The 27,906-nt window shown below is 55.1% G+C and overlaps 2 protein-coding genes across 2 annotated transcripts in view; one reads left to right on the top strand and one right to left on the bottom strand.

The window, feature by feature from the left end:
* Positions 1-574: 574 nt before the first annotated feature.
* UBALD1 (UBA like domain containing 1) lies at positions 575-5,556 on the top strand. The gene is given in 4 exon segments (XM_033101052.1): positions 575-1,395; positions 4,710-4,772; positions 5,073-5,310; positions 5,313-5,556. Coding segments are annotated over 4 exon segments (534 nt in total). The 5' UTR covers positions 575-1,275; the 3' UTR covers positions 5,426-5,556.
* A 5,377-nt stretch (positions 5,557-10,933) lies between these two features.
* C15H16orf96 (chromosome 15 C16orf96 homolog) overlaps positions 10,934-27,906 on the bottom strand; it is a 43,685-nt gene continuing 26,712 nt past the window's right edge. Inside the window, 9 exon segments of the mRNA XM_033100985.1 lie at positions 10,934-13,319; positions 14,013-14,075; positions 18,777-18,879; positions 19,005-19,155; positions 20,109-20,201; positions 22,460-22,522; positions 23,261-23,379; positions 25,287-25,451; positions 25,882-25,956. Coding sequence (XP_032956876.1) covers positions 13,111-13,319; positions 14,013-14,075; positions 18,777-18,879; positions 19,005-19,155; positions 20,109-20,201; positions 22,460-22,522; positions 23,261-23,379; positions 25,287-25,451; positions 25,882-25,956 — 1,041 coding nt within the window. The 3' untranslated portion in view covers positions 10,934-13,110.

Here is a 27,906-nt window from a genome sequence, read left to right as displayed (position 1 = left end):
AGGGCCCAATACATATTTGCTCAATAAATGAAACTGGTGCCCAGCCCAGAGAGAGGAACCGGGACAAGGTCATTTAGCGCGGAGGTGACCCAGTCAAACCTCGGCCCAGAGCTTCTCCCCAACTCCCCGGCGGGATTCCACTTCGGAGCCCAACGGGGCTCCACACACTAGACCGTGGACGTCAAACGGAAGAGGTGCGTGCGGAGTTGTAAACACAGCCCGCAATGTCCCACCCCCGCGCTCTCCAGCACCGCCCCCGCCCGCCCGCCACGTGACACGCCCCCGTCCGTCCCGACCCAGCGCCCGCCCCCACCGCCACCTCATTGGGTGGCCAGCTTTGTTTACCTTATATGGCCAGGTCCTAACACCCCGCGGCCGTCCATTGGCTGAGGCGCGGCCTCACTCACTTGACGTCACTTTCGACGGAACGATGCAAATAAACTGGGGCATTCTGGGAATAGAAGTTCGGGGCCTTTCCGGAACTGGCTCCGCGCGGTCCTGGCGCCAGCTCGCTTAAGACCGAGATTTCCGGCAAAGTGCACGAGATTTTGCGTGGGAAGGTGCAGCACCACGGGGAGGGAACCCCGAGGCACCAGAGGCTGGCGACCTCGCCTGCCTGTCCCAGGCGCCATCCCTAACTCCAGACGTTACTCGTGCCTACTGTGTACCTTGCCGAACTCCAGCCCGGAGAGGGACCCGCTTCCCAAGTGCGCGATGCGCTCGGGACATTGGGGAGACTCGGAAGGCTTCCTGGAGGCGGTGACTTTGAGCAGAGCCCTAAAAAGGAGATCCCTTCATTCACTGAACGAATATAGGCACCCACTGTGTACCAGATCTTCGGGGCCTTGCGGCCTCGTCCTGCCGACTTGTACCAAAATTGCTAGGGCCTCGCTCCCCAAGGGTGCGCCCACTCAACAGAAGGATGCCAACCACATCGGGGTCCAGGGTCTTTACAAAGATCCCTGTGGCCTCCGCCTGCTGACCCCCGTCAGTACCAGGGCAGGGGCGCGGGTGCCCAGCTCTCGTCAAGGCCCGCTTCTGCACACAAGGTGCCCAGAAGGCGACAGCTCGGCCCGCAGCCCCCGTTGGAGCGCGGGCGGGCGCGGACTACATCTCCCAGCATGCCCCCCGCGGCCCCGGAGCGAGGCGAGGCTCAGTGAGTCAGAGCCGCACAGTAAATATTTGTATTAGCCGGAGCCGGCTCGCTAATGGTGGACGCGTGAAGCGGAGGAGAGCGCGGCGGCAGAAGGCCGGAGCGGGCAGCGCGGGGGCGCCATGTCCGTGAACATGGATGAGCTCAAGCACCAGGTCATGATCAACCAGTTCGTGCTGACGGCGGGCTGCGCTGCCGACCAGGCGAAGCAGCTACTGCAGGCGGCCCACTGGCAGTTCGAGGTGCGCGGCCAGGGACTGGGGATGGGGGCCCCGTCCCGCGTGGCAGCGCGTATCACAGGGCGTGTGAGGTGTGGACACGTGCGGGTGCGCGCTCCACCGGGGCCGGGCCGGGCGGCCGGCGGTCGCGCGCCGGGGACCCGACTCCTGCGCGCACACGCGGCGTGCGGGTCAGGCCCGTCGGCGCGGCCGCGTCTACGCGGCCCCCGGAAACGCCGCCCGCGTGGGGTGAGTGGGAGGGGTGGCCCGCCCCCGCCGGACCCCGAATCCCCGCCCCCAAGTCCCGGGGCAGGGGGGATGCGGGGGGCCCCACTTTTGTTCGGGCAGCGGCCAGGGCGGGGCGGCACCGTGGCCCTGACGGACAGTCCGGCGGCCGGAAGGAGGACGCCCCAGGCCTGCTCCGAGCTGGGCACGCGCTGTCCCTCTCCCTCTGGAGCCGCGGGGTTGGGACGGGAGAGCCCTGGAGCCCGCGGGCGGAGCTGTCCCGTTCGTGTGGGTGCCCGGTGGGCAGCCCGCGGCGTCTGTGTCCACGTACAAATGCATTTGTATTTACGCACGCGCCACGCTGCGTGCGGGCATCTTGGCGTGCGTAAACACGCAGTCCACCTGGGGCGCGGGTGCGGGGTGTGTGCTCTGTGTACATAAACGTCGCCGTTTTGCAGGTGGTGCCCACGCGTGTACACCCGAGTGTACGGTGTTGTGTTGGGGACCCCCTCTTTGCTGGCAGGGGAATCTACCTGCTTGTTGCAGGCTTGGTGTGCCAGTTGAGTGGTTTTCAGCCAGCTGGGCAGGAGGTGGGGCTGTCTCACTCGGGCCCCCACCCCCAGGCCTCCCTGACACATGGAGCACTCATGCCCACGGCTTGTGCTGCCAAGAGGCCACCTGGCCTTCCCTAACTCAGCCGCCCCAGAAATAACCCAAGGTGGTATCTAGCCATGAGGCCAGAGCCCCTTGAGCTCCGTTCCTCACAGGTGTAAGTAAGGTCACAGCTCCAGCCAGTTGTAGTGTCTTTGCTCAGCAGGGGCCCTAGAGCCTGGTTTCCTGCTCTGGGCCTTCAGGAGGGACCAGGAGCCAGGGGAGCTTCCTGAGGGTTGGAAGGGATGGGAATTCCCACCTGCAGGTGGCCTATCCCCCCAGAGGATCCTTGCTCACCTCCTTTCTACCAGAGATGTGCTGTGTGGTCTTCACACCAGGACATGGGAGGCTGCTCTCTCTCTGGGCAGGTCCCTTCCCTCCTCGGGCCTCAGTTTCTTCCTCTGTGCCTTGCAGGGTGTGAGTTGACCTCTAAGAGGTGAATGCTCTCCCATCCCAGGGCTGGCAGCCCCGCCCTGCAGGAAGCTCCCTAATCAGCCCATTTGTCTCTGGGGCTGGATGTGGCAAAACTTGCAAAACCACATTCATGGCAGTTTGCTTGAGTTCCACATCTGCATACATTGCTCCCTCCCTCCCTGGGGCTGGGCAGGCAGGTGTCTGGTGGGCAGGCACTCTCTGCCCAGCCCACGTAGCCTGGCTCCAGCTGGGCAGTCACTCAGTGCAGGTTGGTGTTACTAGATCACAGAAATTGGAAATGTAGCTTTGAGGATTGACATGCCTGGGGAAGGACTCTGATCCCAGCAGGGGCAGGAACAGCTTGCAGACTGGGGGGCTCTAATGGCCCCCAGGGGTAGGAGCCCTGTGCCCCGGGCTCCCTGAGTCTCAGTTTCGCCATCTGTAAAATGGGGGTATAGATACTAGGGAAATTCACTTAAGGTGAAACGGGTCATGAACCCCTAAATCTTGGGTCTCTATGTGGGAGCGAGTGAGGGGGTCCTTATGGCTAATGTCCCCCTGTTCCCTCCCAGCATACTGGCTAAGGGTGACAGCCAGCCGGAGGCCTCTTTTTGGATCATAGTCTCTGTGATTCAGGTATTAATGGGGACAGAGGCTGCAGGGGGAGGGGGACCTCTGTCAGCTTTAAGGGGTAGGGCAGATGTTTCTCCCTGGAATCCTCACACTCCAGACCTTTAGAGCTGCTGTTGGGACAGGAATGGTTTGGGTGTGTCCCTGGGGTTCCAGGAGTGTGGGTGGGGGTCACAAGAATGTGCTTAGAGACCAGGCCCCCATCTCCCACATCCCTGTTTGGGGACACTGGGGTAGGGTGTGTTCAGGAAAACCCAGAAAGAATAATTTGATTTTACTTTAAGAAAATTGCAAAACCCCCAGGGCAGCCCTGGGAGCCAGGCTGGGTTTCTGGGTACTTAGGCACAGGGAGGGAATTGCACATTGCAGGGCAGTGGAGGGCCAGGCTGCGGGGGTGGTGACGGTGGGCAGAGTGGCAGGGGCTGCTCAGATCTGAGCCTGGGACTTGGCAGGGCCTGGTAGACCCTTCACACACTAGATGGGTTCTCTCACCCAGCACTTTCGCAAGAGCAGCTGGTTCCCTTATTTTCTTTGACACTCTCCTGCAGGGGTTGAGCCAGGACATACCAAATGCCAGCACCTCCCTGGGGGGTCCCAGAGGCCATCCTGGAGCTCCCTCGCCCCTATCCCCCAGGACCTTCAGATGAGCTGGTCTGATCCAGGCCAGCTCTCGTCCCCCTTTCCTCGCTCTCGTTCCCCTTTCCTCACAGTTCTGGGTGCAGACCCCTCTGCCATCCTCCTGTTCTGCCACCTTGAGAACATTCCGCCGGAGGCTCAGGTGAGCAGGGCAGCGAGTACAAAACCCAGACCATCCTGCTTAATTCCAGTTCTCCCAGCTGGAACGTGGATCTGTGGAGGTCCCTGCTGTGAGGGAGGGGAACCTGGAAGCCACCAAGTTCAGTTCCTTTATGGTGCAGACGGAGAAAGAGGCCCAGACCAGGACACAGTCCCTGGGTCAGCCACGGAGGGGGCTGGCGGGTCACTGACGACATCTGGAGCCTTCCCTATCCCTGGCTCAGAGACAAGGAAACTGAGGCTCGGAGAAGAGTAGGGACTTACCACTCGTGGAGTTGGTGACGGTTGGGCCTGAGGTCTGCTGGAGGCCTTTCCGGAGACGGGCGAGGGTGCTGTGTGCTCCCCAGGTCACAGTGATGACACAGGTATATGCGAAGTGGAGGCCCTGGTGTCCAGGTAGCAGGCAGTGTTGTGAGGATCCTCACCCCCCACCAGATGTGCCCGGAGGCCCAAGGTGCCTCCTCGGGCGATGCTGAGGGGCTTGTGACAGAACAGGCTGCTTCAACTCGCTCCTCCACTTGGTCCCGGCCTAGGGCCACACCGAGTCTCAGAGAGCCTAGGAAAGAGGGCGGCGGCAGGGTCAGGCAGGGTGCTGAGGGTCAGCTTGGGCTTTTCTTCCACAGACGGCCCTCAGCGCCTTTTTCCAGGAGACCAACATCCCCTACAGCCACCACCACCACCAGATGGTAAGTGTCCCCTGCAGCCTCAGGGGCAGCTCTACAGGGTCCCCTGCTTCAAGCTGCCGTGGCTCTCGGCCGTTGAAGGATTACTGGGATGGGACCTCATTGGTGGGCCTGCCTATCTCAGAATCCCACCTTCCTTCCGTGAGCCCCTGGCTGGTGGACCATGTGGGGGGCCTGATACATCCATGGGAGGGGGCCCAGTGCTCCTCTCGGGGGGGCATGTTCCTCCAACTCGGAGCCAATGGAGGCTGGGGGCCTCCAGAAAGGGTGCTCACCCCTTCCTCTCTGCTCTCACCCCCACAGATGTGCACTCCTGCCAACACCCCCGCCACGCCCCCCAACTTCCCCGACGCCCTCACCATGTTCTCCCGTCTCAAGGCCTCGGAGAGTTTTCACGGTGGTGGCAGCGGCAGCCCAATGGCCACCACGGCCACGTCGCCCCCACCGCACTTCCCCCACGCCGCCACTGGCAGCTTTGCAGCGCCCAGCTGGCCCATGGTGGCCTCCCCCCCAGGTGGGCCACAGTATCACCAGCCGCAGCAGCGCCCCTGTGGACTCCGGCACCCCCTTCACCGGCGTCAGACTGGCCACCCCTGGCCCCCCAACAGGCTGCCTCAGAACCAAGGGCCCACCCTGCCATGGAGGCCGAGAGATAAGGGAGGCCCCTCCCCCCTCCCGGAGGCCAGGACCCCGTGGGGTGGGGGAGAGGACGTCTCTGTGGGCCCCTTCACCCTCCTCTGTCTGCACCCCCATTCCCTGGATCCCTGGAGGGGAGAGACGGGCCCCTCGTGCCAGCACACAGGCTGCCTGCGTGCGCATACACAGAAGCGCAGGCGCGGCACCCGGCTTGCATGGGTTTGGTTCAGTCATTGGGTGCTGGTGGACAGAACTTCAGAGACCAAGCAGTCTGCCCCAGAGGACTCACCCCACCCCAGTGGGCTGCGGAGACTCGGCTGGCTCCTGCCTTGGAGCTCCTGGGGCCGGCAGGTCTAGATCCCCACCCTTGGGAATGCAGAGCCTTCTCCGCATGTGTGCGTGTAGCTGTGTCTGTGTATTTATACGTGTGTCACTCTTCAAAAAGCAACCTAGTTATGGGGCAGCTGGATTTTGCATGTTAGAGTGAACCCCCCAGTCCCTTGCCCGCCCCCCCTCCCCCCACGGCCTTCCCTTGCCCATCCCTCTCTTCCCCCCCTCAGCAGCCAGCCTTGCTGTTCCCTGCAGAGAAAAGGATTGTGGAAACTCCAGGACTCTTCCACCCATCCCCCAGCTCCTGCCTGCTGGGGCTGTCTGCATGCCTCCCCAGAGCCCCGGGGTACCCCATACCCATTTCCTTTCCCCCTTTCAACAAAGGAGAAGAAAGAGTTTCCAAACCACCACCAGGCTCTGTGGTCTTGCCTTGTATCCTAAGCTTTGCTGCCAGCTGGCTCGGTGTAGGGGGAGGGTGCCGATGGAGCCCAGAACTGAGGGCTCCCCCCAGTCCTGCCTGGCTCCACACTGCTCCTGTCTGTCGCTGTCTTTTCAACCACAACATACTCTGGAATCTTCCTGCCCACCCGAGGCTTTTCCCATGAAGTTAGTTTTCTGGCTGTGTTCCAGAATCCCAGCCTCCGTCTGCCCACCCTTCCCCCTGCCTGGCTGGATGGATCCCGACCTCCAGGGCTAACAACTGCCTTCCGGTCTGCCTGGGTTTCACAAGGACCTTTTTTCCTGTCTCAGGCCCCAGTGGCTGGCTGTGGGCTGGACCCTCCAAGCCCAACCTCCAGCAAACATGCTAGGTGGGGCAGGGCCGTCCCCTGGGAAGTTGCAGGTCACAGCTCTATAGTCAGCAGGCTTGGATGCAGAGCCAGTGAGGGCTAGAGACAGGACCAGGGCAGGGCAGGTCCAACCAGTGCTCAAACCATTGGTCACTAGGGAGACAGACCACCCAGGGGTAACAGACTGAATCCGACCTGCTTCCGAGCTGGGCTGGCACAGGCACCTACTCGAGCCCCAAGGGAGAAGCCAGATGCCCCACTCTGGGCTGCCCACACGGGTGGGAGGTCCCTGGGCAGCTTTGGGAGAAGACAGCCTCGGCCTTGCACCCCTTGTGATGGCCGGATTTGGGGGAAGAGGAAGGCCAGGGCCCCCACCGGTCTTACCAGCAGACCTCACTCCCTGATCCTGGAGAGCCTGCCAAGCACCCAGCCCCACCTCAGTTGGCAACTAAGCCCCTGGATGGGGTTGGGTTGGAGAGTTTCTTCTGTTTCGGAAAGTCACCTGCTGAGGCGTCTCAGCACTCAGCACTACAGTCCGCTCTTGCTCCCAGGGATGGGGCTGTGCTTCCTGACAAGGATGTCACTGCCAGCTTTGTCTCCACCCTGCTGCAACGGGGACAGGCTCTTGACGCAGCCCACCTGGGACAACTGTTTACACTCTGGTTGTCATTGAAGACTGGTCGCTGTTGCTTACATCTCGGAAGTGTGTCCTCCCCTTGAAAACCACCATCCAAAGGCCTCGGAGTCCAGAGGGCACGGCTCCCTTGGGGGTGCATATGTGGAGGCGAAGAAGGGGTATCTCAGGCTTCCTGAATCTTCACTGCAGCTTCGCCATTATTTGGATGGAAGAAAGTTCTCAGGAAACTGGCACATCCCCTCTTCACGTGGTAGGAAAATGCTTTGCAGAGGCGAGTTATCAGCCGTGTGGGGTGCGTGTGCTTGGGCTCTTCCAGCGAGCTGATTCCTGGGGCAGCTGTACATTTTTGGAACCACAGGAGACGGTGCACTGTCTAGAATTTGCATTCCAGAAGACAATGGGGACTTGACCTTGGGCAGGCCCTGGGTGGCCTGTAGGTGACCCACACCCTTGCTGCTCACTGTGGTCCCCAGACCTGCAGCAGCATCTGGAGCTTGTTAGAGATGGGACCTCAGGCCTGTTTGAGAAATGTCCCTGCTCTGCTGCTCTGTTGGAAGTGAAGCCCATTTCTGTTTCTGGGAGCCCTGTGGGCTGGGTCTGGAGGTCCCAGGGAGTCATGTTAGGCTGGGAGGGACTAGAGGTTCCTACAGGTCCAGTTTTTCCCAACTTGGGCACCGGACATTGGGGCTGGATCACTGTCTGCCGTGGGGGCATCCTGTGCACTGCAGGATGTTGGCCAGCAGCCCAGCCCCTACCCACTAGATGCCAGTAGCTCCCCTCAGTTGTGACAACCAAAAAAGTCTGCAGGTAAGGCAGAATGTGCCCTGGAGGCAAAATCACCCCCCAGCCCCCATCACTGTGGAGAGCTCGTGACCATGGTCCCATAGCAGAGCCTCCTGAGGGTTCTATGAAAAGATAAGCAAAGTACCCAAGACTCCTGGTTCCCGTGCAGCATCTGCGGGGGAGGCCCTGACAGTAGTTTTTAAACACCCCCAGGATATTGGTGACCAACTTGTGAACAAACTAAAAACCTTTCAATTGCAAACTTTAAAAGGGTAGACTTTGTACCATGTCAGTTCTGTGGAAAGTTGTTATTAAAGGGAAGGTGGCTCCCGGGTGCTTCCGACCCAGCCCATGCCTCTCTCAGCCCGCAAACTTGAGCATAAGGTTCCCCCGGTGCTTGAAGCAGCTGTTCTGGAGGAGGACCCAACAATCTGATTTTTAATAAGTGCCCCAGGCAAAGTGGGACCCAGAGCAGGAGGCAGTGGAGGGCAGGGCTGGAGCTGGACCTGGGGACTCGGCTACTTGCCAGCAGTGCAGAGGCCCCGTCTGAACATCTCACAGCAAGGGCACGGATGCAGAAGTGGGCCCGACTACCAAGGGGAGGAACCACAGGTGGGCCCACACAGATGCCCGTGCCCCAGAATCGAGTGTGACACAGAACCTGGGACATTCCTTCACTTCTCCAATCCTGGAAGCTCAGGAGCAAACCCGAAGGCATCAGGAACCATCTATACATTCGAGTGTAAACTGGCTGAAAAGCAAAGGTGCTGGTGTACAAACAGAACAGGTTCACATTCACAGCCAGGCTCATGGCCTTCATCTTGGGCACCTCGTGAGAAAACCGGACTTGTTACCTCAAAGTCCAGCCTTTCTGGGCTTGGTCACCTCCTTGGGCTTGGTCACCTCTACCTGACTGCCAGACTTGAGCTCCAAATGACTATGTTTCCAAAATTCCACTCTAGAAAACACCGTTGCTTGAAAGAATGTGATGTGAGCTCTGCGGTCTCATTTCTAAATGAATAGGTTGGGAATGAGGTTCTGGCCTCCCGAGGTGGGCTGTGCCCTCCGGTCGCTGTTGGAAGACGGGGGCATGGTTATGTTAGGGGCTTGCAAACTCAGTCCCCTGATGTGTGCTGTTTGGCTTGCATTGTGTTTTACGCCTTTTTGATTTGTCGGCCAACATTTTCATATCAGGAGCGTTTACAACGAGAAGCCTCGCTTCTGGCTTATCTTGGAAATTTGTAATATTGCCCAAGTTTCCTCAAGGCCACGACTGGGCTGAAACTGATCATGATGGTGGGGACATAGGCAGCCCTGCCCCTGGATGGCCAAGCCCACTCCACCGGCCACCACGGATGTGTGTGGTCCACCGCCTGTCTCAGAGGCTGGAATCTCTGCAGGTGATCTTGCATTCCCAGCAGTAGTTTTGGAAGTAAACGGCCTGCTCCATGGATGGAGGGGCACCTGGTGGGTGTGAAGGGTGACCTAAAATGCTTTTTGCAGGCACATAGGGCTTCCCCTTCAGCTTTAAAAGGACAAGGGCTTGTTCTGTGAGTCTCTGGATGGTGGGGACACTTCCAGGGCCGCTGAGGGTCCCCAGGGTGTCTCTAGGGTTCTCTGAGAACACACTGTGGGCTGCAGAAAACCACAGTTCCCGAGGCTGGCCCCCAAATCCAGTGGTGGGTGGGGCCGCTGTGGCCCTGGAGGTCTCTGAAGGGCTTTTCATAGCAGGACTCATCTGAGGACAGACAGGATTTGACTTGTTACTTCCTGGTGTCAGCGTCCGGGAGGCTTCTTGGATTGGCCAAAAGGAGATCTTTTGGGGCAAAGCTATTTCCAGTTCCTGCATTTGGAAAGGTCTCTGGTTGTTGAGGCACAGCTTATGTCTGGGCGATTTATGTATTTCAAATGGGCCTTAAAACAAAACTCTTTTACAGGTGGGAGGATGCTGGGTCCTCCACGGGAGGTGTGGAGGACCCACTTCCAGGGAGGCTGAGGCTTTGTTGGTGGCACCACATAAGGTGCTGGGAGCCTGTTGGCAGAGTTCTGCTCTGCTTTCTGGGGTCATTGCTCATCTCGTGGGGAGTAACAGCTGCAAATGCTGGTGGGGACATTTTCTATGGATGCTGGTGAGCCCTTCTCTGGCAGTTGTGTGAGGGTTTGGAGGGTCTTTATCTAGAGCCCCTAAATCCACGCAAAGTTATGGGTCAAGCCAGCCAAGATGATCGTGACCGGGGAACCAGTGTGCTGATTCCAGTGTCCCTAAGAAGTCCCTGCACAAAAGGCCCTCCGTCCAGGACCTCACCTGTTGCCTTCTGAAGCCTGCTTTGGGGCACTACTGGTGCCTCTTTCTAATGCATGTCATCTTGTCTGGGACACACATTTGCTGCTATTGTTTGTTTCTACCTTAGGGTTAATGAGTTCCTAGTCACTGAAAGGGAGAATGTTTAGTGACCTTCTGATTTGCTTCAGTGGGTTGTGGGGCTGGGTTTGGGGGTACAGGGTGGTCACCACACAGCATCTCCATTCTAGCAGCACCTGGAGGCAGGACCCTCTGCTTGGCAAGAGGCACCTTCCGCTTCCTGTATGGCTCGTTTGCGCAGCCCACATACCTGGCCAGCCCACATGCCTCCCTTCCCCACATGACCAACTCATCTCAGTCTTAAAACTGCACGTTCCAGGGACCCCCGACTCCCGGGCCGACCAGGACAGTTGGTCACCCTACTACTCCCTGTCCAGCCTGGCCCTGCTGCTGAGTCCCAGACCAGGATCCGTGGTCCCCCTTGCAGAGGAGGCAGCTGGCCCCAGCACCTTCCAAAATTCCCCCTCTGCTGACTCCACCCCAGGTTCTGTCCTTTCTCCAGTCACCTTCCCCTGCTGGGATGGGGTGGGCCACCTTCTGGAGGGCAGCTGCCCTGGGAGTGGGCACAGCACCTCCCTTCCAGCTTACCAAAAAAATAAAACAAAAAAAAAAAAAAAAAAAAAAGGCCTGCAGGCCCACCCCCTGGCGCTGAGATGGGGAGGGGAGTGCTGCCACTGTCCTTGGAGAGGATTCTGCCAAAGGCCGGCTTCCCCACCCCCATGGGGGACGAGACTGCCATCTTCCGGGATTGCACCCGCCTGACTGCAGTTGGGACTGTGTGGTTCCCTCCCTTCCAGAGCACCGAGAAGGCCTATCAGAATGCAAACGGTGACAAAAAGGGTGACCTACCTGGGTCTCACTCTTCACAACCTTGGCTGCAGGAACCAAGTCAGGCAACCTGCGAAATGGCTGGGAAGACAGCTTTGAAGGGCTCAATGGGGATTGATTAGAGGGGCAGCATTGCTCCCTGGTGCCTGTGGGTGCCCACGTGTCGGGGCTTCGGGAGACGAGGCTGGCAGTGAGTGCTTCCCCTGGAGCCCACAGCTCCCTGTTTGCGGAGCCCGGGCCACACCTCCCTTTCCTGCCTCTGGGGAAGTGATGGTGGTTGAGGCCCTCATACTTGTGTACAGCACCCAAGAAGTACAGCCTCCTGGGTGGGGAGCCAGAGAGTTGAGGCGTCACTGTAACGCTGGGCACGTCACGACCCCGCCCACAGACCCCGACCTGCCGCCACACAGCCCTGGGGCAGCTCAGGGCACTGGCGAGTATGATGGAGAAGGGAAGGTTGGTGCAATTCTCTGCCGAGGGTCGGCCAGGGTGGCTCTGGGCAGTGGCTCTAGGAGGCTGAACTTGGGGTGGTGGCCCGAGGAAGGACCAGGAGGCCCCCCATCCAAATGGGGCAGGCAAGGCCACCCTCCAGAGAGGACACCAGGCTAGTCACCGTCATCCACAGTCAGAAAAATGAAAGATGGAAGGTTTTATTCTCGGGAAAGTTGCCAAAAATACTCCTCTGTGATGTGGGGGTGGGGGCAGGGGCTTGGGCTGCACCACCAGTGCCCCCCAAAGTGGTGTGGACCTGGGTCAGGAAGAGCTTGGACACAGGCCCTGGAGAAAGAAAAGAGGAGTCAGGGTTGGGAGTGGCTGCCCGTAAGGAGCTGGGGGGGAAGGGCTGGGGGACCTTAGGAAGGGGGCAGGCACAGGCACACCCTGTCCCGAGACTCGATGGCCTTCAGGTCCAGGGAATCCTCCTCCATGCCAGTTCCCTGGCAGCGCCTGGAGCCCCCTGTCCTCCCCGGGGGCAGACCCTGGGGCAGCTCACCCCCACCCCACTGCCTCACTCCCTCTGCCATCCCAAGGTCTCTAGTGGATGTTGCGGGGGTCACGCCCTGAAACTGCGCAGAGGGACATTTTCCGTAGTCTTTGTGAAATGTGATAGAAGTGTCAGAAGTACACAAAGGACAGAGAGCACAACTGGACAAGCCAGGCAGTGGAAAGGGAGAGGGAACGACACAGAGAGAGAAGGAAGGGACAGATAAACTATCCAAGGGGGAAAATCAAGCTAGGCATGCAGGATGCCGGACGGCAGGTATGAACTCTGCTCTGCGATCCAAGGAGCGCCACTAAACTGCCAGCTCAGGACGCTCTGACCTGCTGGTGTACTCTCTTCCACTGGGCACATGGGCAGTTAGCATGGGAACCAGACATGTCACACACACGTGCAGGACCCCAGCCCTGGATGGGACAGAGCAGTCCTGGAGTATTCCAGGGGCATTGCCCCAAGTTCCTCAGGGATTAGCCAGAAGTAAATATAAACAATCAGCTTCTTTAAATATCCAATTCATAACAGTAATTGCTGGTGGAAATTATCAACACAAACTTGTAACAAATGTAAAATTAAAAACAATATTAGGTTCCCATGAGAAAATTCATCCTGGTAGAAATAATGGCCTCCAAAGAAAATGGACATCGGCAAGAGCTGGAACTGGAACGGGTTCTGATGAAATCACTTCAGCAAGATAAAAAGGAAGTGATTGTTTTGAAAACAGCTTTAACTGTGTTGTATTGAAAATTGGTCAAGGAATTAAATTGGCTTAGTGGAAAATTTAACCTAGAAAGCTGTGTTCTCCATGAAATGTAGGATAAGAAGGATTGAAAACAGTCACTGGATCAAAAAGAGTCCCTGGCGGAGACCTGCCCCTATGTCCAGGGCCCCTGCACCTTCCCCAGGCCGGGCTCAGGGCCTGGTCTTGGCCAGTGGGGGAGTGGAGGGGACGATGGGGGCAGGGCTCACGGGCTGGTGGGCTCCTAGGTGGGCTGCGTGCTGGCTCTGGACTCGAGGGACTCGAGGTGCTGAGGCCTTGGGTGCTTGGTGGACCCTGGGGCCTGCTTGGGGTCCCGCAGGGGTGGCAGCAGCGGTGGCAGCAGTGGCAGGGGAGGCAGAGACGGAGGCTGAGTTGGTGCCGTTGGGTGGGGGCCCAAAGTGGCCGAGCGGACGCTGGCATGAGGGCGCAGGGCTGGAAGGGCAGGAGAGACCTGTGATTTGTCTCAAGCATGTTATTGGTAGAGGCTGGCCTGATGGGTTCATCCCCACTAAGAAGAGGAGAAGCCCCCAGATGGAAGTGCTTCACTGAGGCTCACCCAGTCTCAGCCGCCCTAAACTTCCTGGAGGGGGGGGAAGCAACGCAAGATAAAGCTCATTCTCAGCCCCAGGTCACTGTGCCTCAGTTCTCCTCTCTTTGAAATGGGCTAGCAGTACCCACCTCCCCCAGCTCGGATACAAACTGGATGAAATAAGAAGGGAGTGTTTTGTACACTGCTGAGCGCCCACAGATGCCTAGTACATGGCGGTATGAATCAGGGGAGCTCAGTTCCCCCCAGCCTGGCTCATGGGGCCCCCCAGCAGAGACCTAGAGGAATGAATGGGCTCCCTTATTCCACCCCTGCAGCCAAATGGACACCTGGTGACAGATGCTCTGCCTGGGCCCCTGGGATGGTGCCTGGGCCCGGAAACCTGGCTGAAGGGTGAAGCAGGAGCCTCGGATGGCTGGATGCCTGGCCAGGGAGCTGGCTTCTGGGGGGGGGGGGGTGGGGGGGGGCACTCAAGGGCCCTTTTTGGGCCCTGGCACTGACAGAGCAGCTGAGAGATGGACAAGGTTGGGTGGGAGAGCACCAGGCTGGGCCAGGGAGTCGGGGAGGCAGGTACTCACAGGGGTAGATGGCACCAAAACGCTCATACAGGTTTCGAGTCGGGGGACGCGTACTCTTCACAGCTTAGTGGAAAAGAGAAGGGAAGAGACAGGAATGGGTGGCAGGTCTTCCAAAGTTCTGTCCCTCCCTGAAGCCTAACTCCTGCAAAAGCCCTTCCACTCTGGTGGGACTGCCTCCCACCAATACACCCAACCCTTTCCCTTTGTGTATGGAAGGACCTACTTCCCTTTTCGCCTTCTCGAGCTTCTTAAAGCTAAGATATTAGAAAAAGGCTTTTTGAAAGTATCTTAGGCCAGGGAGGAGACACTATTTTAATACAAGATACAGGTGAAATGCTGTCATAACTATAGGTTAGATGTTGCAGTTCTTTAGACCTTCAGGGTCCAGACCACCGTAGTGCCTCCATCCCCATTTCCCATCCTTCATCTTTTGTGTGCGCGCATTTTTTGGAGGCAAAATTCATATCACATAATATTAACCATTTAAAGTGGGGAAAGAATGGACTCCTTTATTCCACCCTTAATTCCGTGGCATTAAGTTCATCCATCTAGTTCCAGAATATTTTCATTACCTCAAAAGGAAACCCGTACCCATGAGGCACTCACTCCCCCTGCTCCCCTCCCCCAGCCACTGGCAATCACTACTCTGCCTTCTGTCTCTGTGATTTGCCTGTTCCGCACGTTTCATAGAAGGGGGTATCATACACTATAGGGCCTTTTGGGTTTGGCCCCATCCTTTACATTTGAACCCAACGTGTCCCCTTCTCCCTGTCCAGCCAAGAACCACCATGACCAGCCCCCCAGACTAAAGGCATGAGATGAGGTGGGAACACGTGGTGGGGTGGGGGGAAGGGGCCATGAGAGCAAATGGAGAGTGGAGTGGGGGACGCACAGGTGGCTGAGGTACAGGGGTGTGCAGATAAGGGCCCGAGCCGGGCCTTTACCTGGCGCGAGTCACGAGGTCACCAAGCTCCTTCCCATGTAGGACCCCAACTGTTTCTTCTGCCTGGATGGATGTGTCCTTCCCTGGATGTCCCCTGGTGATCCCCGCCTCCAGTGTCCTTTCTCAGAGTCCTTTGACCACCCACTCGCCAGGGACCTCACCCCCATTTCCAAGTTATGGAACTTGGAATATGGAACTCGCTGAACTTACTCACATTTCACCCTCTCATGGAGCAAAAACTCGAAGGGAGCAGTAACTCTATTTTGATTACCTTGGGTATCCCCAGTGGCTTCTAAAACACACCTGGCACCAAAGAGGGCTCAGGAATGACCAGTGCCATGTGCAGCAGGAGGTGCTGCATGGATCTTCCTTCAAGAAAGAACTTGCTATTTAGCTGCAGGAAGCATAGGGAGCTGACAGCCTCCACCTGTTGGCACCTCAGGGTCTGTTAGCACCTCCGACCAGTGACAGGAGCACGGCCTGGCCATGTGCTGGGCAGTGTTAGCTTGGAAGCGCCCCTCTGGGTTGGGCTGGACCTTGTCAGGCCTGTGCACTGTGTGAGGGTCTCTGCCTGCACCCTCCCTTTCCTTCCTCCTCTTTAATGCTCTCCCCCTCCAAACCTCTTGCATTCCTAACTCTGTCGCAGAGTCTATGACCTCAAGAACCCGAACGGCACCACCTTGATTCCCCATGAGCCTCTGAGAGCCACATAGCTGGGTCATGTCTCTTGAACCTGAGTTAAGAACCACCGCCTGTGTGCTTTAGGGTTCTCTGCAAGAGCAAATGCCTGGCTGAAGGTTGCGGCCTGACCCACTCTGATCGCAGTTGGCACCTGCATCCCTCCACAGATCAGAGGTGGGACCTGCCAACCAGCCAACCAGTGAGACTCACATTGCTTCCCTCTAAGGTAAGGAACGTGGCCCCAGGGTATAGGTTCAAAATGGAAACCCAGCGAGGACTGGGACCCCATCTGCTGACCCAGCAGTCTCCTTAATGTTCCCCTCCACCTTGGACTCTACATGTCCAAACTCAGCACCTGATCCCAATACCTTCTGGGCTCTCCCCTTAGCTTTCCCACCTCTGCAGAAGCCAGAAGGCTCCCAAGGGGAGGGCACGCCTGAGCCCTGGCAGATAGGAAAGGTTCTCCAGGGCTTCCAGGCGGAGCACACAGCAGGCACAGAAGCCCAGAGGTGAGAAACAGGCCGGCTCATTGAGGACGAGTGAGTGAGCAGGTCTATGAGTTCGGGGGCCTAGGAGCTCTGTAGATCAGCCAAAGAGTCTGGACTCTGAGTGTGATGCCCCTGCAGATGTCCTTGTTCTAATCCCCAGAACCTGTGATTACGTCACTTACCTTACATGGCAAAGGGGACTTTGCAGATATGATTCAATTAAGGTTTTTGCAGACTGAGAGATAACCCTGGACTATCCAGGTGGGCCCAGTGTAACCCCAGGGTCCTTATGAGGGAGGCTGGCGGGACAGAGTCAGAGAAGAAGATGTGAGGATGGAAGCTGAGGTCAGAGGGAGGCCCTGTGAAGACGGAGGGAGGGGCACAAGCCAAGGACGCCTCTGGAAGGTGGGACCAGCAAGGAAACATTTTCCTCCAGAGCCTCAGAAGGAAGCAGCCCTGCTGACGCCTCAATTTTGCTCGTAAAATTCGTTTTAGATTTTTGACTCCAGAACCAAGACAAAGTAAGTTTGGGTTGTTTGAAGCCACGCGGTTCGTGGTAATTCCTCACAGCAGCCACAGGAAAGCTGACGGGTTCTGCACTGCGCAGGGGCCTGGTCAGGGGCGTGTGTTAGGCAGTTCACCCAGAGCTGGTGGGAGGGCCAAGGCTGGAGAAGCATCTCCTTCCTCAGCTCTGCCTCCCGCCTCGGTGCCCCTGCTGCACCTCCCGCCCTAGTCCTGCCCATACTCAGCCTTCCTCCCGTGGAGATTCTCTGAAAGCCCAGCCTGCTGCCCACCCACCTCGGCATGTCCACCTGCCCTCCTGCTGGGGCATCGCTCACTGGGGAGCAGGTGTTTGTCTGCCCTGGCCTGAGTGCAGGCATCTGGAGACCAGAGGCTTGGCTGACACCCTGTGGGGCTGGCAAAGGGCTGGATGCACAGCAGAGCACTGTGGACAGGGGTGGGGGTGGGGGATGAAGCCTCTGGACCAGGCTGGGCCTGGGCGAGCCCACCAGCCAGCTTAGGTGTAGATAGTGATTCTGTTCTTTTGAGTAAATAAATGAGCGCCAAGCGCATACTTGTCAAAAAGTCTGGCCACAGGTAGGCTTCTAATTCATTTCTAATGCTAGTTAGACTTTGTCGCCCCCAGGCAGGAGAGAGCAGTTGAGGTGTCATGATTCAGTCCTGATTTGCTGCTGGGGATCTTGAGAATGAATGAGCGAGCCCTAGGGAGAAAAGCCCTTCCCTTTGAGAGGAGAAGGGCGCTGTCAGGTGAGTGACTGGCCACGAGCACCAGGTGTGTAAGATCATCCCGGCCCCTCTGCCAAGGGCGCCCTCACCGGCTCATGTGCGCAGTGCCTCCCCACATTGTTGTAGGGCCTGGCAAGAAGTCAGGCTCATTCAATACGATCCTGTCTGGTGGTCCCTGAAACCCGGCCTGAGTCCCCTCCCAACAGCATCCACTGTCAGGGGGCCTGGAGAGGAGCTGTTAGTGCTGCAGGTCACATCCTTGCCCCAGGGGGATGCAGGCTTCCAGATGGTGTCTTGCCCTCCGGGACAGGGAGGACCTGTAGTCGGTTGAGTGGTGGCCCCCAAAAAGACATCCTCTGGAATCTGTGAACGTATTATTTGGAGGAAAGGTCTTTGCAGATGTAATTAAGTGAAGCATCCTGAGATAAGAGCATCCTGGGTTATGTTGGGCCTTCAATCCAATGACAAGTGTTCTTAAGAGACAGACTCCTTAAGAGAGGAAAAGACACAGGGAGAAGGCCATGCGAAGACCGAGGCAGAGACTGGCGTGATGCAGCCACAAGCCCAGGAAAAAAAGGTGCCCCTTTTGGCCTTTTGAGCAAATGTTCTTTTACTCAAAAGAGTGAAAGAGGCCCAGTGCTGGAGCTGAGTCCTGGGGTCCCTGGTGGGAGCCAGCTTCAGCCAGGGCCTTGACAGTGTAGCCACCAGAGTGACTGATTCCACATGTGCACGTGACAGACACCCCTGGCCCAACCCTCGCCTGCCCTTGACATTGGGACGCAGGACTGCAGGGTCTGCCCACATGTCCTCCTCATCACTGCAGGTGGACTCACCTTCCTGAGTGCCTGGCTATGCCTGGCTTCCACCCACCCCTGGGCTTTTGCACCTGCCATTCCTTCCACCCGGACCACTCTCCCCTCACCTGACCCCTTCGTCCAGCAACCTCCAGTCCCTCTTCAGAGCTCTCAGGGCAATGTCCAGTCCCTCTCCTTGGACGACCGTCCCTTGTCCAACTCTCCCATCATCAGCCCAGCATCTCATCTTCGGGGGAGGCACTGGCACCCCTCCCTAGGCCCACATCCTCTGTTACAAGACGTCCGAGCACCAAGGCCCTCCCTTCGGGTCAGCTATTCATCCTCACCTTCAGTTATCTGCTTACAGTCTGCTTCTCCCACTCATGTGGAGACACCAGGGGATCAGCCCCTATTTTGTACTCCCCTGTCTCCTTGGCAACTGGTGAAGTGCCTGTCATACAGCAGGACCCCATTTTTGCAAGTGGCTGTGTGAGGACCCCCAGTCAGGGATGGTGCCGGCTCTGGGCCCTGCCTCCATCCATCCCCTCATGCTGCCCAGCAAAGCCAGGACCCAGGGCAGGGGTCCCCAGGAAGGCCTGATGCTCCTCACCAGCCAGCTCCTTCTCCATGCTGGTTGGTGGCTGCACACCGCCCTGGTCGGTCATTCGGCCTTTGTACAGGATCCCATCCACTCCCAGGATGTCCACCTCGGTCTGTTGGATGGCCCGGGCCCCAGGTCAGGGATTGTCCTCAAGCTTCTCTAGGACACATGGAGGCCCAGCAGACAGAGCACGGCCTCCCTGGGGTCACCCACCGCCCAGGCTGTGGCCTGACTCACAGTGTCATAGTCTAACGTCTCAGGGTCCCCGTAGGGGTAGAGGGTCGACAAGTTATTTGACTGGAACTTGCGGTTGGTGTCATTCCCAGGGCCGTCGCCCCAGTCCTTCTGGTCTCCACGGTCCTGGAGCTGCTGTAGCATGTGCTGTTCCCTGGGGCAGGGCAGTGGGGTCAGCAGCCACCTGGAGACCCCTCTGCCCTGAGGGAGGGAAGACTGGAATTTCTTCCAGTTGAGTTTGAGTGGTGCAGCGGGCAGGCCTGGGGCCTGGTGGGTGACTAGACAGGCAGAGTGGGGCAGAGGGAAAAAAATCAAGGCCCTCGTTCCCCCAGAACCTTAGCAACCCCTGGAGGCCTGGTCTGGCCTGCCAAGTGCATGCTCTTAGCCTCCTGATCTCCAGGAGTCCAGCAAGGGACATGAAGGCGTTTGGGACACAGGTCCCCACGCCCCTCCCCTTCATGCCGCCGTGGTTACTGTTTTGCCATTTATTCCCTCACTTGGCCAGATATACCCACAGGCCTGGAAGCCGCAGGATGTCAGGAGGGTGAGGGGTGGAGCTGGGACCCAGGGTGCCAGCTGGGTCCAGTAGAAACTCTCAGGTTTAGGTACCAGCTCGCCACTACCTGTGACCTTGGGCAGGTCACTTAAATTCTCAGAGCCTCAAAATCTTCAACTGTGAAATGGGATGATAACAGAATACACCTCACAGGGCAGGTGTAAGGATTTAATGAGGTCAGGTACGCAAAGTGCTTAGCGCAGTGTTTGCCCAGCCATTGCAAGCCTGGAGGACCCACTGTCCTTACTTACGTCCTCCAGTGGGAAGCAGGCATATTAATCCTAGCTCGTAGAGGGTCATGAGATTTAAATGAGACCCCCTCCCCTAACAGTTCTTGACCCATAATAGATGCCCAATAAAAACGGCCGTTCCCCTCCACCATGATCATCTCGTGTGCCCGTCTGCTGCCCCAGCCCCCTCCCGGCACGTCTGCCTTGCAGATGTCTGGTGGTGCCCTGGGACAGTCTTTGGATCCTGGGGCTGGAGTTTACATCTCTGTAGGGCTCCGGGGCCTGAGTGACCACTGTGGGGCAGACCCCCAGCCTGCTCACCTCATTTGTGGTCGCTGCAGGTACTCGTAGCTGTTGGCACTGGCAGGCCGCAGCCGAGACAGAAGGTGTGCTTTGCGGATGGTGACGAGATGCCTGTTGGAAGGCAAGAGCTCAGTGGGAGGCATACGCGGCGAGCGGAGAGTACTGGGCTCCCACCTCCTCCAGGAAGCCGCCCTCCAACGGGGTGGGAAACAAGGTCTCCCTGCAAGGGCTCTGGGGAGCCCCGGTAATCTTTGTATGTAATAAAAAACAACTGTTCTGATTCTAAAAGGAAAAGCCAGAATAGGTAAAGCCTAGAAACAGGACACAGACTAAAGGCTGCCAGGGCCTGGGGAGAAAGGGAATGGGAGTGACAGGCAGCGGGTAAGGGGCTGCCTTCTGGGGTGATGGAAATGTTCTAGAAGTGGTGTCTGCACCACATTGTCAATGTACGAAATGCCACCGAACTGTTTGCTTTAAAATGGCTAATTTATGTTATGTGTATTTTCTCTCAATGAAAAAATAACAATAAAGTAAAAACAGCAGCCTTCTGAGAAGCTGGAACTGTTCTACTTCTTGACCTGTGTGGTGGTTATGAAGGTGTACACACATGTGAAAACTCATCAAGCTGTAAACGCTCACATACTTCATGTATTTAAGGCACAGCACAATTTTAAAGTAATATGCATCGATTACCAGCATTTTAGAAAGCATAGAGAAGCACAACTAAACAAAAAAACAGGACTATGACTACAGGACACATATTTTGATGTGTTCTTCCAGTATTTTTCCATGTTTATTTTTTTTAAAACAAAAATATGACCACAACACACCTACTACCTGATTTTCTCATTTAAGTTATTGCAAACATCTTTCCAAGGCATTCCTTGGACAACTGTGCTATCCAATATGGCAGCCACTGGCCACATGTGGCTATTTACATTTACATTTAATCAAATTTAAATCAAATCTCAAATTCAGTTTCTCAGGCACATGAGCCATCTTTCAGGTGCGCTACAGCCACGTGTGGCCAGTGGCTACTGCACTCGACAGTGCAGATGTAGAACATTTCTGCATCTCAGACAGTTGTATCGCATGGTGTTTGTCTACCATGTTTCCCCGAAAATAAGACCAACCCCGAAAATAAGTCCCTGTTAAGATCGTCAGCCAGATGAATGCATTTAGTACGTTATGACGATGTTCCAGAAGAAGATGACCTGACTGTATTTGAATAAATGTAGATTGAAAAAATAAGACATCCCCTGAAAATATTCCCTAATGCGTCTTTTGGAGCAAAAATTAATATAAGACCCGGTCTTATTTTCGGGGAAACAGGTACAACATGATCTCTACTGGCTGACAGGAATGTGCTGGAACTCATTTACCACTTCAGGTTTCCTTTTTTCTTTCTTTTTTTTACTATTAGAAACAATGCTGCAACTAGATATCTGTTTTTGAAAGAAAAACTCTGGATATAGCTCCACAACCCCTCCATGAACACGGACTGGCATGGCAGTGCTTCATGGGTCACCAGGGCCAGGCCAGCACCGAAGAGGCCGTGGGTCCTGCAAGATCCTGCTCTTAAGCCATAGCAGAGTATTGTTTGGCGGCTCCTCGGAAAGTTCACCAGTTACCGTATGACCCAGCACTTCCACTGCCAGGTTTATACCCAAAAGAATTGGAAACAGGTGTTCAAACAAATGTATGGACATGCGTGTTCATAGCAGCACGATTCACAAAGGCTAAAAGGTGGAGACAACCTAATGCCCATCAATGTATTAATAGATCAATAAAATGTAGTCTATCCATACATAAGACATTATGCTCAGTGAAAGAAGCTAGACACAAGAGACAACATATTGTATGGTTCCATTTCTGTGAAATGTCCAGAACAGGCAAACCTATAGACAGAAAGTAGATTCGAGGTTGTCAAGGGCTGAAGGGGGGGGGGCCATAGAAGTGACTGTTTCATGGGTCTGGGGTTTCCTTTTGGAACAAAAAAATGTTATGGCATTAGAGGTGTTGGTTGCACATCATGGTAAATAAATTAAATGCCGCTGAATTGTTCACTTTAAAATGGTTAATTTTATGTTCATTTCACCTCCAAGTCTGCTTTTCCCCACAGTTTCCTTCCATCCTTCCTCTTTTGGAGTTGGCTCAGTCCCTGATACAGTGGGCACCAGACAGGGCTGGTGAAAGAAGGGATGACGGTGGCCCACCCAGGGACAGGGAGCAAATGAAATGACATCTACAGAACATGTATGTGGATGTGCATATAACTGGAACCCCACAGACACAAGGGGGGGGGTACATGGAGGTGGTGGAGGTGTATGTCCAGAAGACAGAGGGCGCCCCCTGGAGGCTGTACTCACGGGCCAGTCATCATCTCCACAGGCCGGTCACAGGAAATGCATTTCACCCGCTCAAACAGTTTCCTGGAAGACATCCAGTCGTCAGCTCTGGCACCCCAGCCAGGCCCTGTGAGGCCGCTCCTTCCCCAGACGATGCTTGGGGGAGGCTGCAGGTCTGTCTGTGCCTCAGGGCCAGGACTTCCTCCCACATCCTACGCCCACTGGCCTGGGCCAGCTCAGCTCAGCTGTGCCTCTGCTGACCCTGTGTGCGGCCTCCTAGGGCAGAGGTGGGACGTACAAGTGTGTGTAGTTTATCTCCCTGCCCCAAACATAACGGAGGATTTACAAATCAGGGGCCTTCTGGAAAGCTACCCTTCATGGTGGATATTGGGGGCATGAGGGGTGATCAAAGGGCAGAAGCCCCCAGGGCCACTGAGTCCCTCTGCCTGGGGTACTGTCCGGATGCGGGTAGGGGGCCTGGCTCTGGTCCCAGATCCATCCAGGCTCCCTCTGCATGGCCCCTTGTCTCTTTGAGCCTTGGTTTCCTCCTTTGTGGCGAACAGGTTTTGGAGCAGATATACTCCTAGAGCCCCCTCTGCCAGCCAAAGCTAGAGCTGCCCACCACTGAGTGCCTGGGTGCTCTCAGCTCCATCCTAACCCCTTTCCACACCCAGCTGGAAAGCCCCCCCCCCCCCCCTGTGCCCACAGGTCTGGAATTCTTGCTCCCAGAATCCTCTGGAATCCCCTTCTTGTTTTCTCCCTGGAGACAGGGTCTCCCAGCCTCCGTGAGCTCTACCCCGCCCCCCCCCCCGAGGGGCTCACTTCCTAAAGCCAGCAGCGCTGTCGGGGTCAAACCGGAGACCTCTGATCAGCAGCTTCATGACGATTTGATAGACCTCATCTATGTCTGCCTTTAGATTGTTCAAATCCCTGTGGATCAGCTAGAGCAGCCAAAGGGAAGAAAAGAGTGTTTAGTCAATTAATTCACACCCTGCCTCACTCCAGAAAAAGATGTGCAACAACATGCAAAGTTACACAGAGTATAACAAAATTAAACAGAAAAAGGGAGGTGGTTAAGGAAAGGGAGTCTACAGAAGCGTGGGTTAAGGCTCGTTCCCCTAATGCTGTTGCTAGAGAGGAGCTGCCAAGTGAGCTTCCCAGCAGCCAAGGCAAAGAAACAGCATCAGTTACTGCCTCCAACTGATAAAACCAACCCTATGCAGGCCTGCAGGCCCGAGAAACATTTCTTCCAATGGTCCCCAGACACCTGACATTCACACACTTAACACACATTACTGAGTATAAAGTATACTGACTTTTATGATATTCACAGAGCACAGTCAATTTTAGACCATTTTCATCACTCCCAAAAGAAACCTCATACTCACCAGCAATGACCCCTCATTTCCCCCTACCTGCCAGGAGGAGGCAACCACCAATCTACTTTCTGTCTCTATAGATTTGCCTATTCCGAACAGTCTTTGTTCAGAATAGTTTTTTTAAGGAGGGCGCAGCTCACAGTGGCCCATGTGGGGACTGAACCAGCAACCTTGGTGCTACCATCACCGTGCTCTAACCAACTGGCCACCCCCAGAATAGATTTCTTAATGGAATAACACAACCCGTAGCCTTTTCTGTCTGGTTCTTCCACTTAGCGTAATGTTTTGAAGGTTCATCCATGTTGTAGCCTGTGTCAGTACTTCATTCCTTTTTATGGCTGAATAATTTTTGATTTTATGGCTAGACTACATTTTGTTTATCCACTCCTCAGTTGATGGACATTTGGGTTGTTTCCACTTTAGGGCTATTATGAATAATGCTGCTATGAACATTCTTGCACAAGTTTTTACATGGACGCAAGTCTTCATTTCTCTGGCATATACCTAGGAGTGGAAATGCTGGGTCCAGTGGTAACTCTGTGTCTAACTTTTTGAGAAACTGCCAGACTGTTTTCCACAGTGGGACTTCGGACTTTTTAAAGTTTCTTCCAATGCCCCGATTTTGGTCTCTAAACATCATTCCCTCTAAAAGGAACCAGGACTCCATAGAGATACGGCCAATTCAGGTCTGAGGAAGGGAATGTTGACAATAAGCCTGGAACATCTTGTTGTTTAAGAAAACAAAACAACTATTTGATGACAGAAGTGCAAATCAAAGGGCTCAGAAGACAGCTCACAGGCCAAAGAGGAGACCATGTGAGTGACAAAATAAATATACAAAATAAATAGTAACTTAATGGATTAAACAAATTAAATATATCAAAATCCATGACTTATGGTGATACTGATAAAAAATGAAGAAACAAAAATAGAAACCCTCATTTGCTGCCATGTATTGGATGTGGCTATTCCATCAATATCTTACCATGAAAAATGGTCATTAAAGGACATAATTCATCACTGTTCTTGTCTTTCCTGAAAGAACCATATTTCAGGGTAATTAATTCAAGTCAATGAGGGAAAGCTCTTCTTTACAGATTTCTAGTTGATAAATGGAGACGCTATATCTGTCTTGCTCTCTTGGGTCACTCGCTCTGGGGGAAGTCAGCTGCCATGTCGTGAGGCCCCTCAAGCTGTCCTACGAAGGAGTCGTGTGATGAGGAAGTGAGGAATCTGCCCACAGCCATGTGAGGGCACCATCCTAGAAATGGCTCCTCCCGCCCCAGTCAAACCTTCAGACGACAGCAGCTCCAGAGGACATCTTGACTGAAATATCACGGAAGACCCTGAGCCACCCAGCTAAGCCGCTCCCAAATTCTTGACCCTCAGCAACTGAATGTTGTTTTAAGCTGCTTAAATTTGGGGGTAAATGTGTTTAAGCAAGTGATAAGTTATACATGGGAACTCGCCTTGGTGCCCAGGTGCCTGCTGAGCTGCTCCATAACCTTCTTCAAGTCGTTTTCATGGGACAGGACCCTGACTAGTACGCTCTGAATCATCTCGTTCAGCTCCATTGCCACCGTCTCCAGGTCAACCCGGCTTGCCTTGCCTGCCACAAAGCTCTTGTCGGCTTTCTAGAGAGAGAATGAACTCAGGAAGGCAGGGCTGCTGGGGTGGGAGCAGGAGGAAGGTGGGGAAGACTTTGGTCAATGTCTTCTCGTTTGGGTCCCTGGACATCTAGCCTTGGCTTAAAGTCAACCCTGGCGTCTATGGTGGCTCAAATGCAACCGTCAGATCTAAGCCAAGGCTTTCCTGTGACAGAGAAGTTGGTGCATGATTTTTAAGTTCACGTAACAAATTGTCATGAATCCTGAGTCACTGAAAATAGGAGTTGAGGGGACAACTTTTGAGAAGCTGCCCCAGCTTTTCAATATGAATAAAGGTGGAAGGAGACGCCACAGTCCCCCTGCCAGGTTTTGTCTTGGCCGGATGGTTCCATTTCCCTGGGCAGGGGAGCCGGGGCTCGGGATGGGGGAACAGGAGGAGAGGAATCTGCTCACTCACCTTTTTTAACTCCTGGTCCATCACACTTTTGTCCACTTTTTGCATTTCTAGGTCTTTTATTTGAGCCTGGAGAATCTAAGAACAGAAGCAAAGGGCATGTCAGCCATCCTTGGAAGCCCTAAGGATAACATCTACCGCCTTTACCTCCACCCTTGCTGTGTGCCAGAAAGGGACAATGAGGCCAGGTAGACAGCTGGTAGGGTGGGTACATGGGAAGGCGTGGGCTCCAGGGCTCCAGGTGCCCAGATCAGAAAGGGAGGAACGTGGGACTTGGGATAAGCTGTCCTCTTGGAGGTGGCATCATAGGAACTTGGCTGCACGGGATGGCAGACCTGAGGAAGGAAAGTACAAACCAATGCTGATGATTTGGCTCCATAGATGTTTAAGGCAAGTTCATCTCTTCTGATCTGTAATGGGGTCGCAGTAAGAACTGCAATCTATTCATCAGCCAAGCACTTACGTGCCACACACACTGTACCCCATTGCCAGGGGAAAACCCTTATATCCCCACCCCACGACTCCACAGAGAACCAACTCCCTCCATTAATACTACCCTCTCTCCACTTACTGGACTGTCCCTATGACATCCCGGCTTGGGAAAAGCCTCACACCCACTGAGCCATGTCCGCAGGGGGCAAGGTCCCTTTTCCTTCAAAGCTGAAAACAGGCTTCTACTTCTCCCTTTCATATCTGGTCTCCCTCTCGCCCTTAGCAACTGAACCCCCAACTTTTAGCTGGCATTTGACCTTCCAGCATCATGAATACATTTCACAGCCTCCCTTATAGCTCAGCACGAACACTGGGGTATAAATGAAAGGGGGCAGGCAACTTCTTCACTGCTGGCTTGAATTCAGAGTTAATAACTAGAGTACCAGCAGCCGTCCTTGACCTTGAGGTGACCTTGTGAACGGAAGTCTAGACCAGCTCTAGACCAACCATCTCTGACCTTGTTTTTCTGAGTTACCTTGTTTCAGTCAGTTATTTGGGTGTTTATGTTATTCAAAGGGAACCAAATTCTAATTAATGCAAAGCTCCAACACATCCACTTGCAAAGGGAAAATAATGTTTTCCAGAGTCATTAAGAACGAGTTCTGTCCTCACCTACTTTCCTGCTGTGTTCTTAGTGGGAAACACTCTAAGGTGACGGATGTTTCCATCTTGACTGGGTGGTGGTGACATGGGTGTCTAAATAGGCAATTAATCCACCTCTTATACTTAAGACTTGGGCATTTTACTGTACACAAATCATACTTGGATTAAAAACGCAAATACCACTGCTCAGCCCCAAACACAGAAGAGCCTAGATGGTGTCTGTTGTGTTGACCACTGTATGGCCAGAACCTAAGGGTGCTTGGTGAAAAGCAAAGGCGCAGTAACATTGGCTGAATGATTGAATGAATGAGTAAGTGGATTTTCTGCACCACCTGTTACGTTCTCAGACATCCAGGTGAAGCAGTAACAGCTATTCCAGATGTGTCTGCACACCCTCATTTCTCTACCAGAAGGGCTAGGTGGGAACGCTGATCTCCTGCACATGTTCATTTAAGAAATATTTAATAAAAGCCCCATTTTAGGGTTAACTTTTATAAGCGATTCATTCTTGTTGGCACAGGGGCCGGAAGGAAGAGACCAAGCCTGCCTTGCTGCATTTGGTGCTGTTGGTCTAGCCTTGTGCCCTCGAGTTTCTCTCACTGAGCCCTGACTACTTGGAGACAGATACTGTGAACCTTCCTCCCCAATGCAGGGCAGGGGATGATGCTGGGCACACATCGGGGTGCTGAACGGACTGGCTTCTACCTCCACTGAGGAAGGGCACCGATATATGCCTAGGGCATGGCCACCCAGCCTCTTTGAAGCAAAGATTGAAAAGGGCCTCATGTTACCCGGAGATGTTTCCCCATCGTGGTACTCACAAAGGTCTGAGCCTGTAACCCTAGTCTCCTCCGCCCACACAGGGTCCAGAAGCTCTCCCTTCCACCCGCACTTTGGCTGAGAACTAACTGGTTCCCCTTGTAGGAGTTCTTT

The sequence above is a fragment of the Rhinolophus ferrumequinum genome (assembly GCF_004115265.2).
Source record: "Rhinolophus ferrumequinum isolate MPI-CBG mRhiFer1 chromosome 15 unlocalized genomic scaffold, mRhiFer1_v1.p scaffold_54_arrow_ctg1_1, whole genome shotgun sequence".
Classification (NCBI taxonomy): Eukaryota; Metazoa; Chordata; class Mammalia; order Chiroptera; family Rhinolophidae; genus Rhinolophus; species Rhinolophus ferrumequinum.
This window is presented reverse-complemented; position numbering and strand designations above follow the sequence as displayed.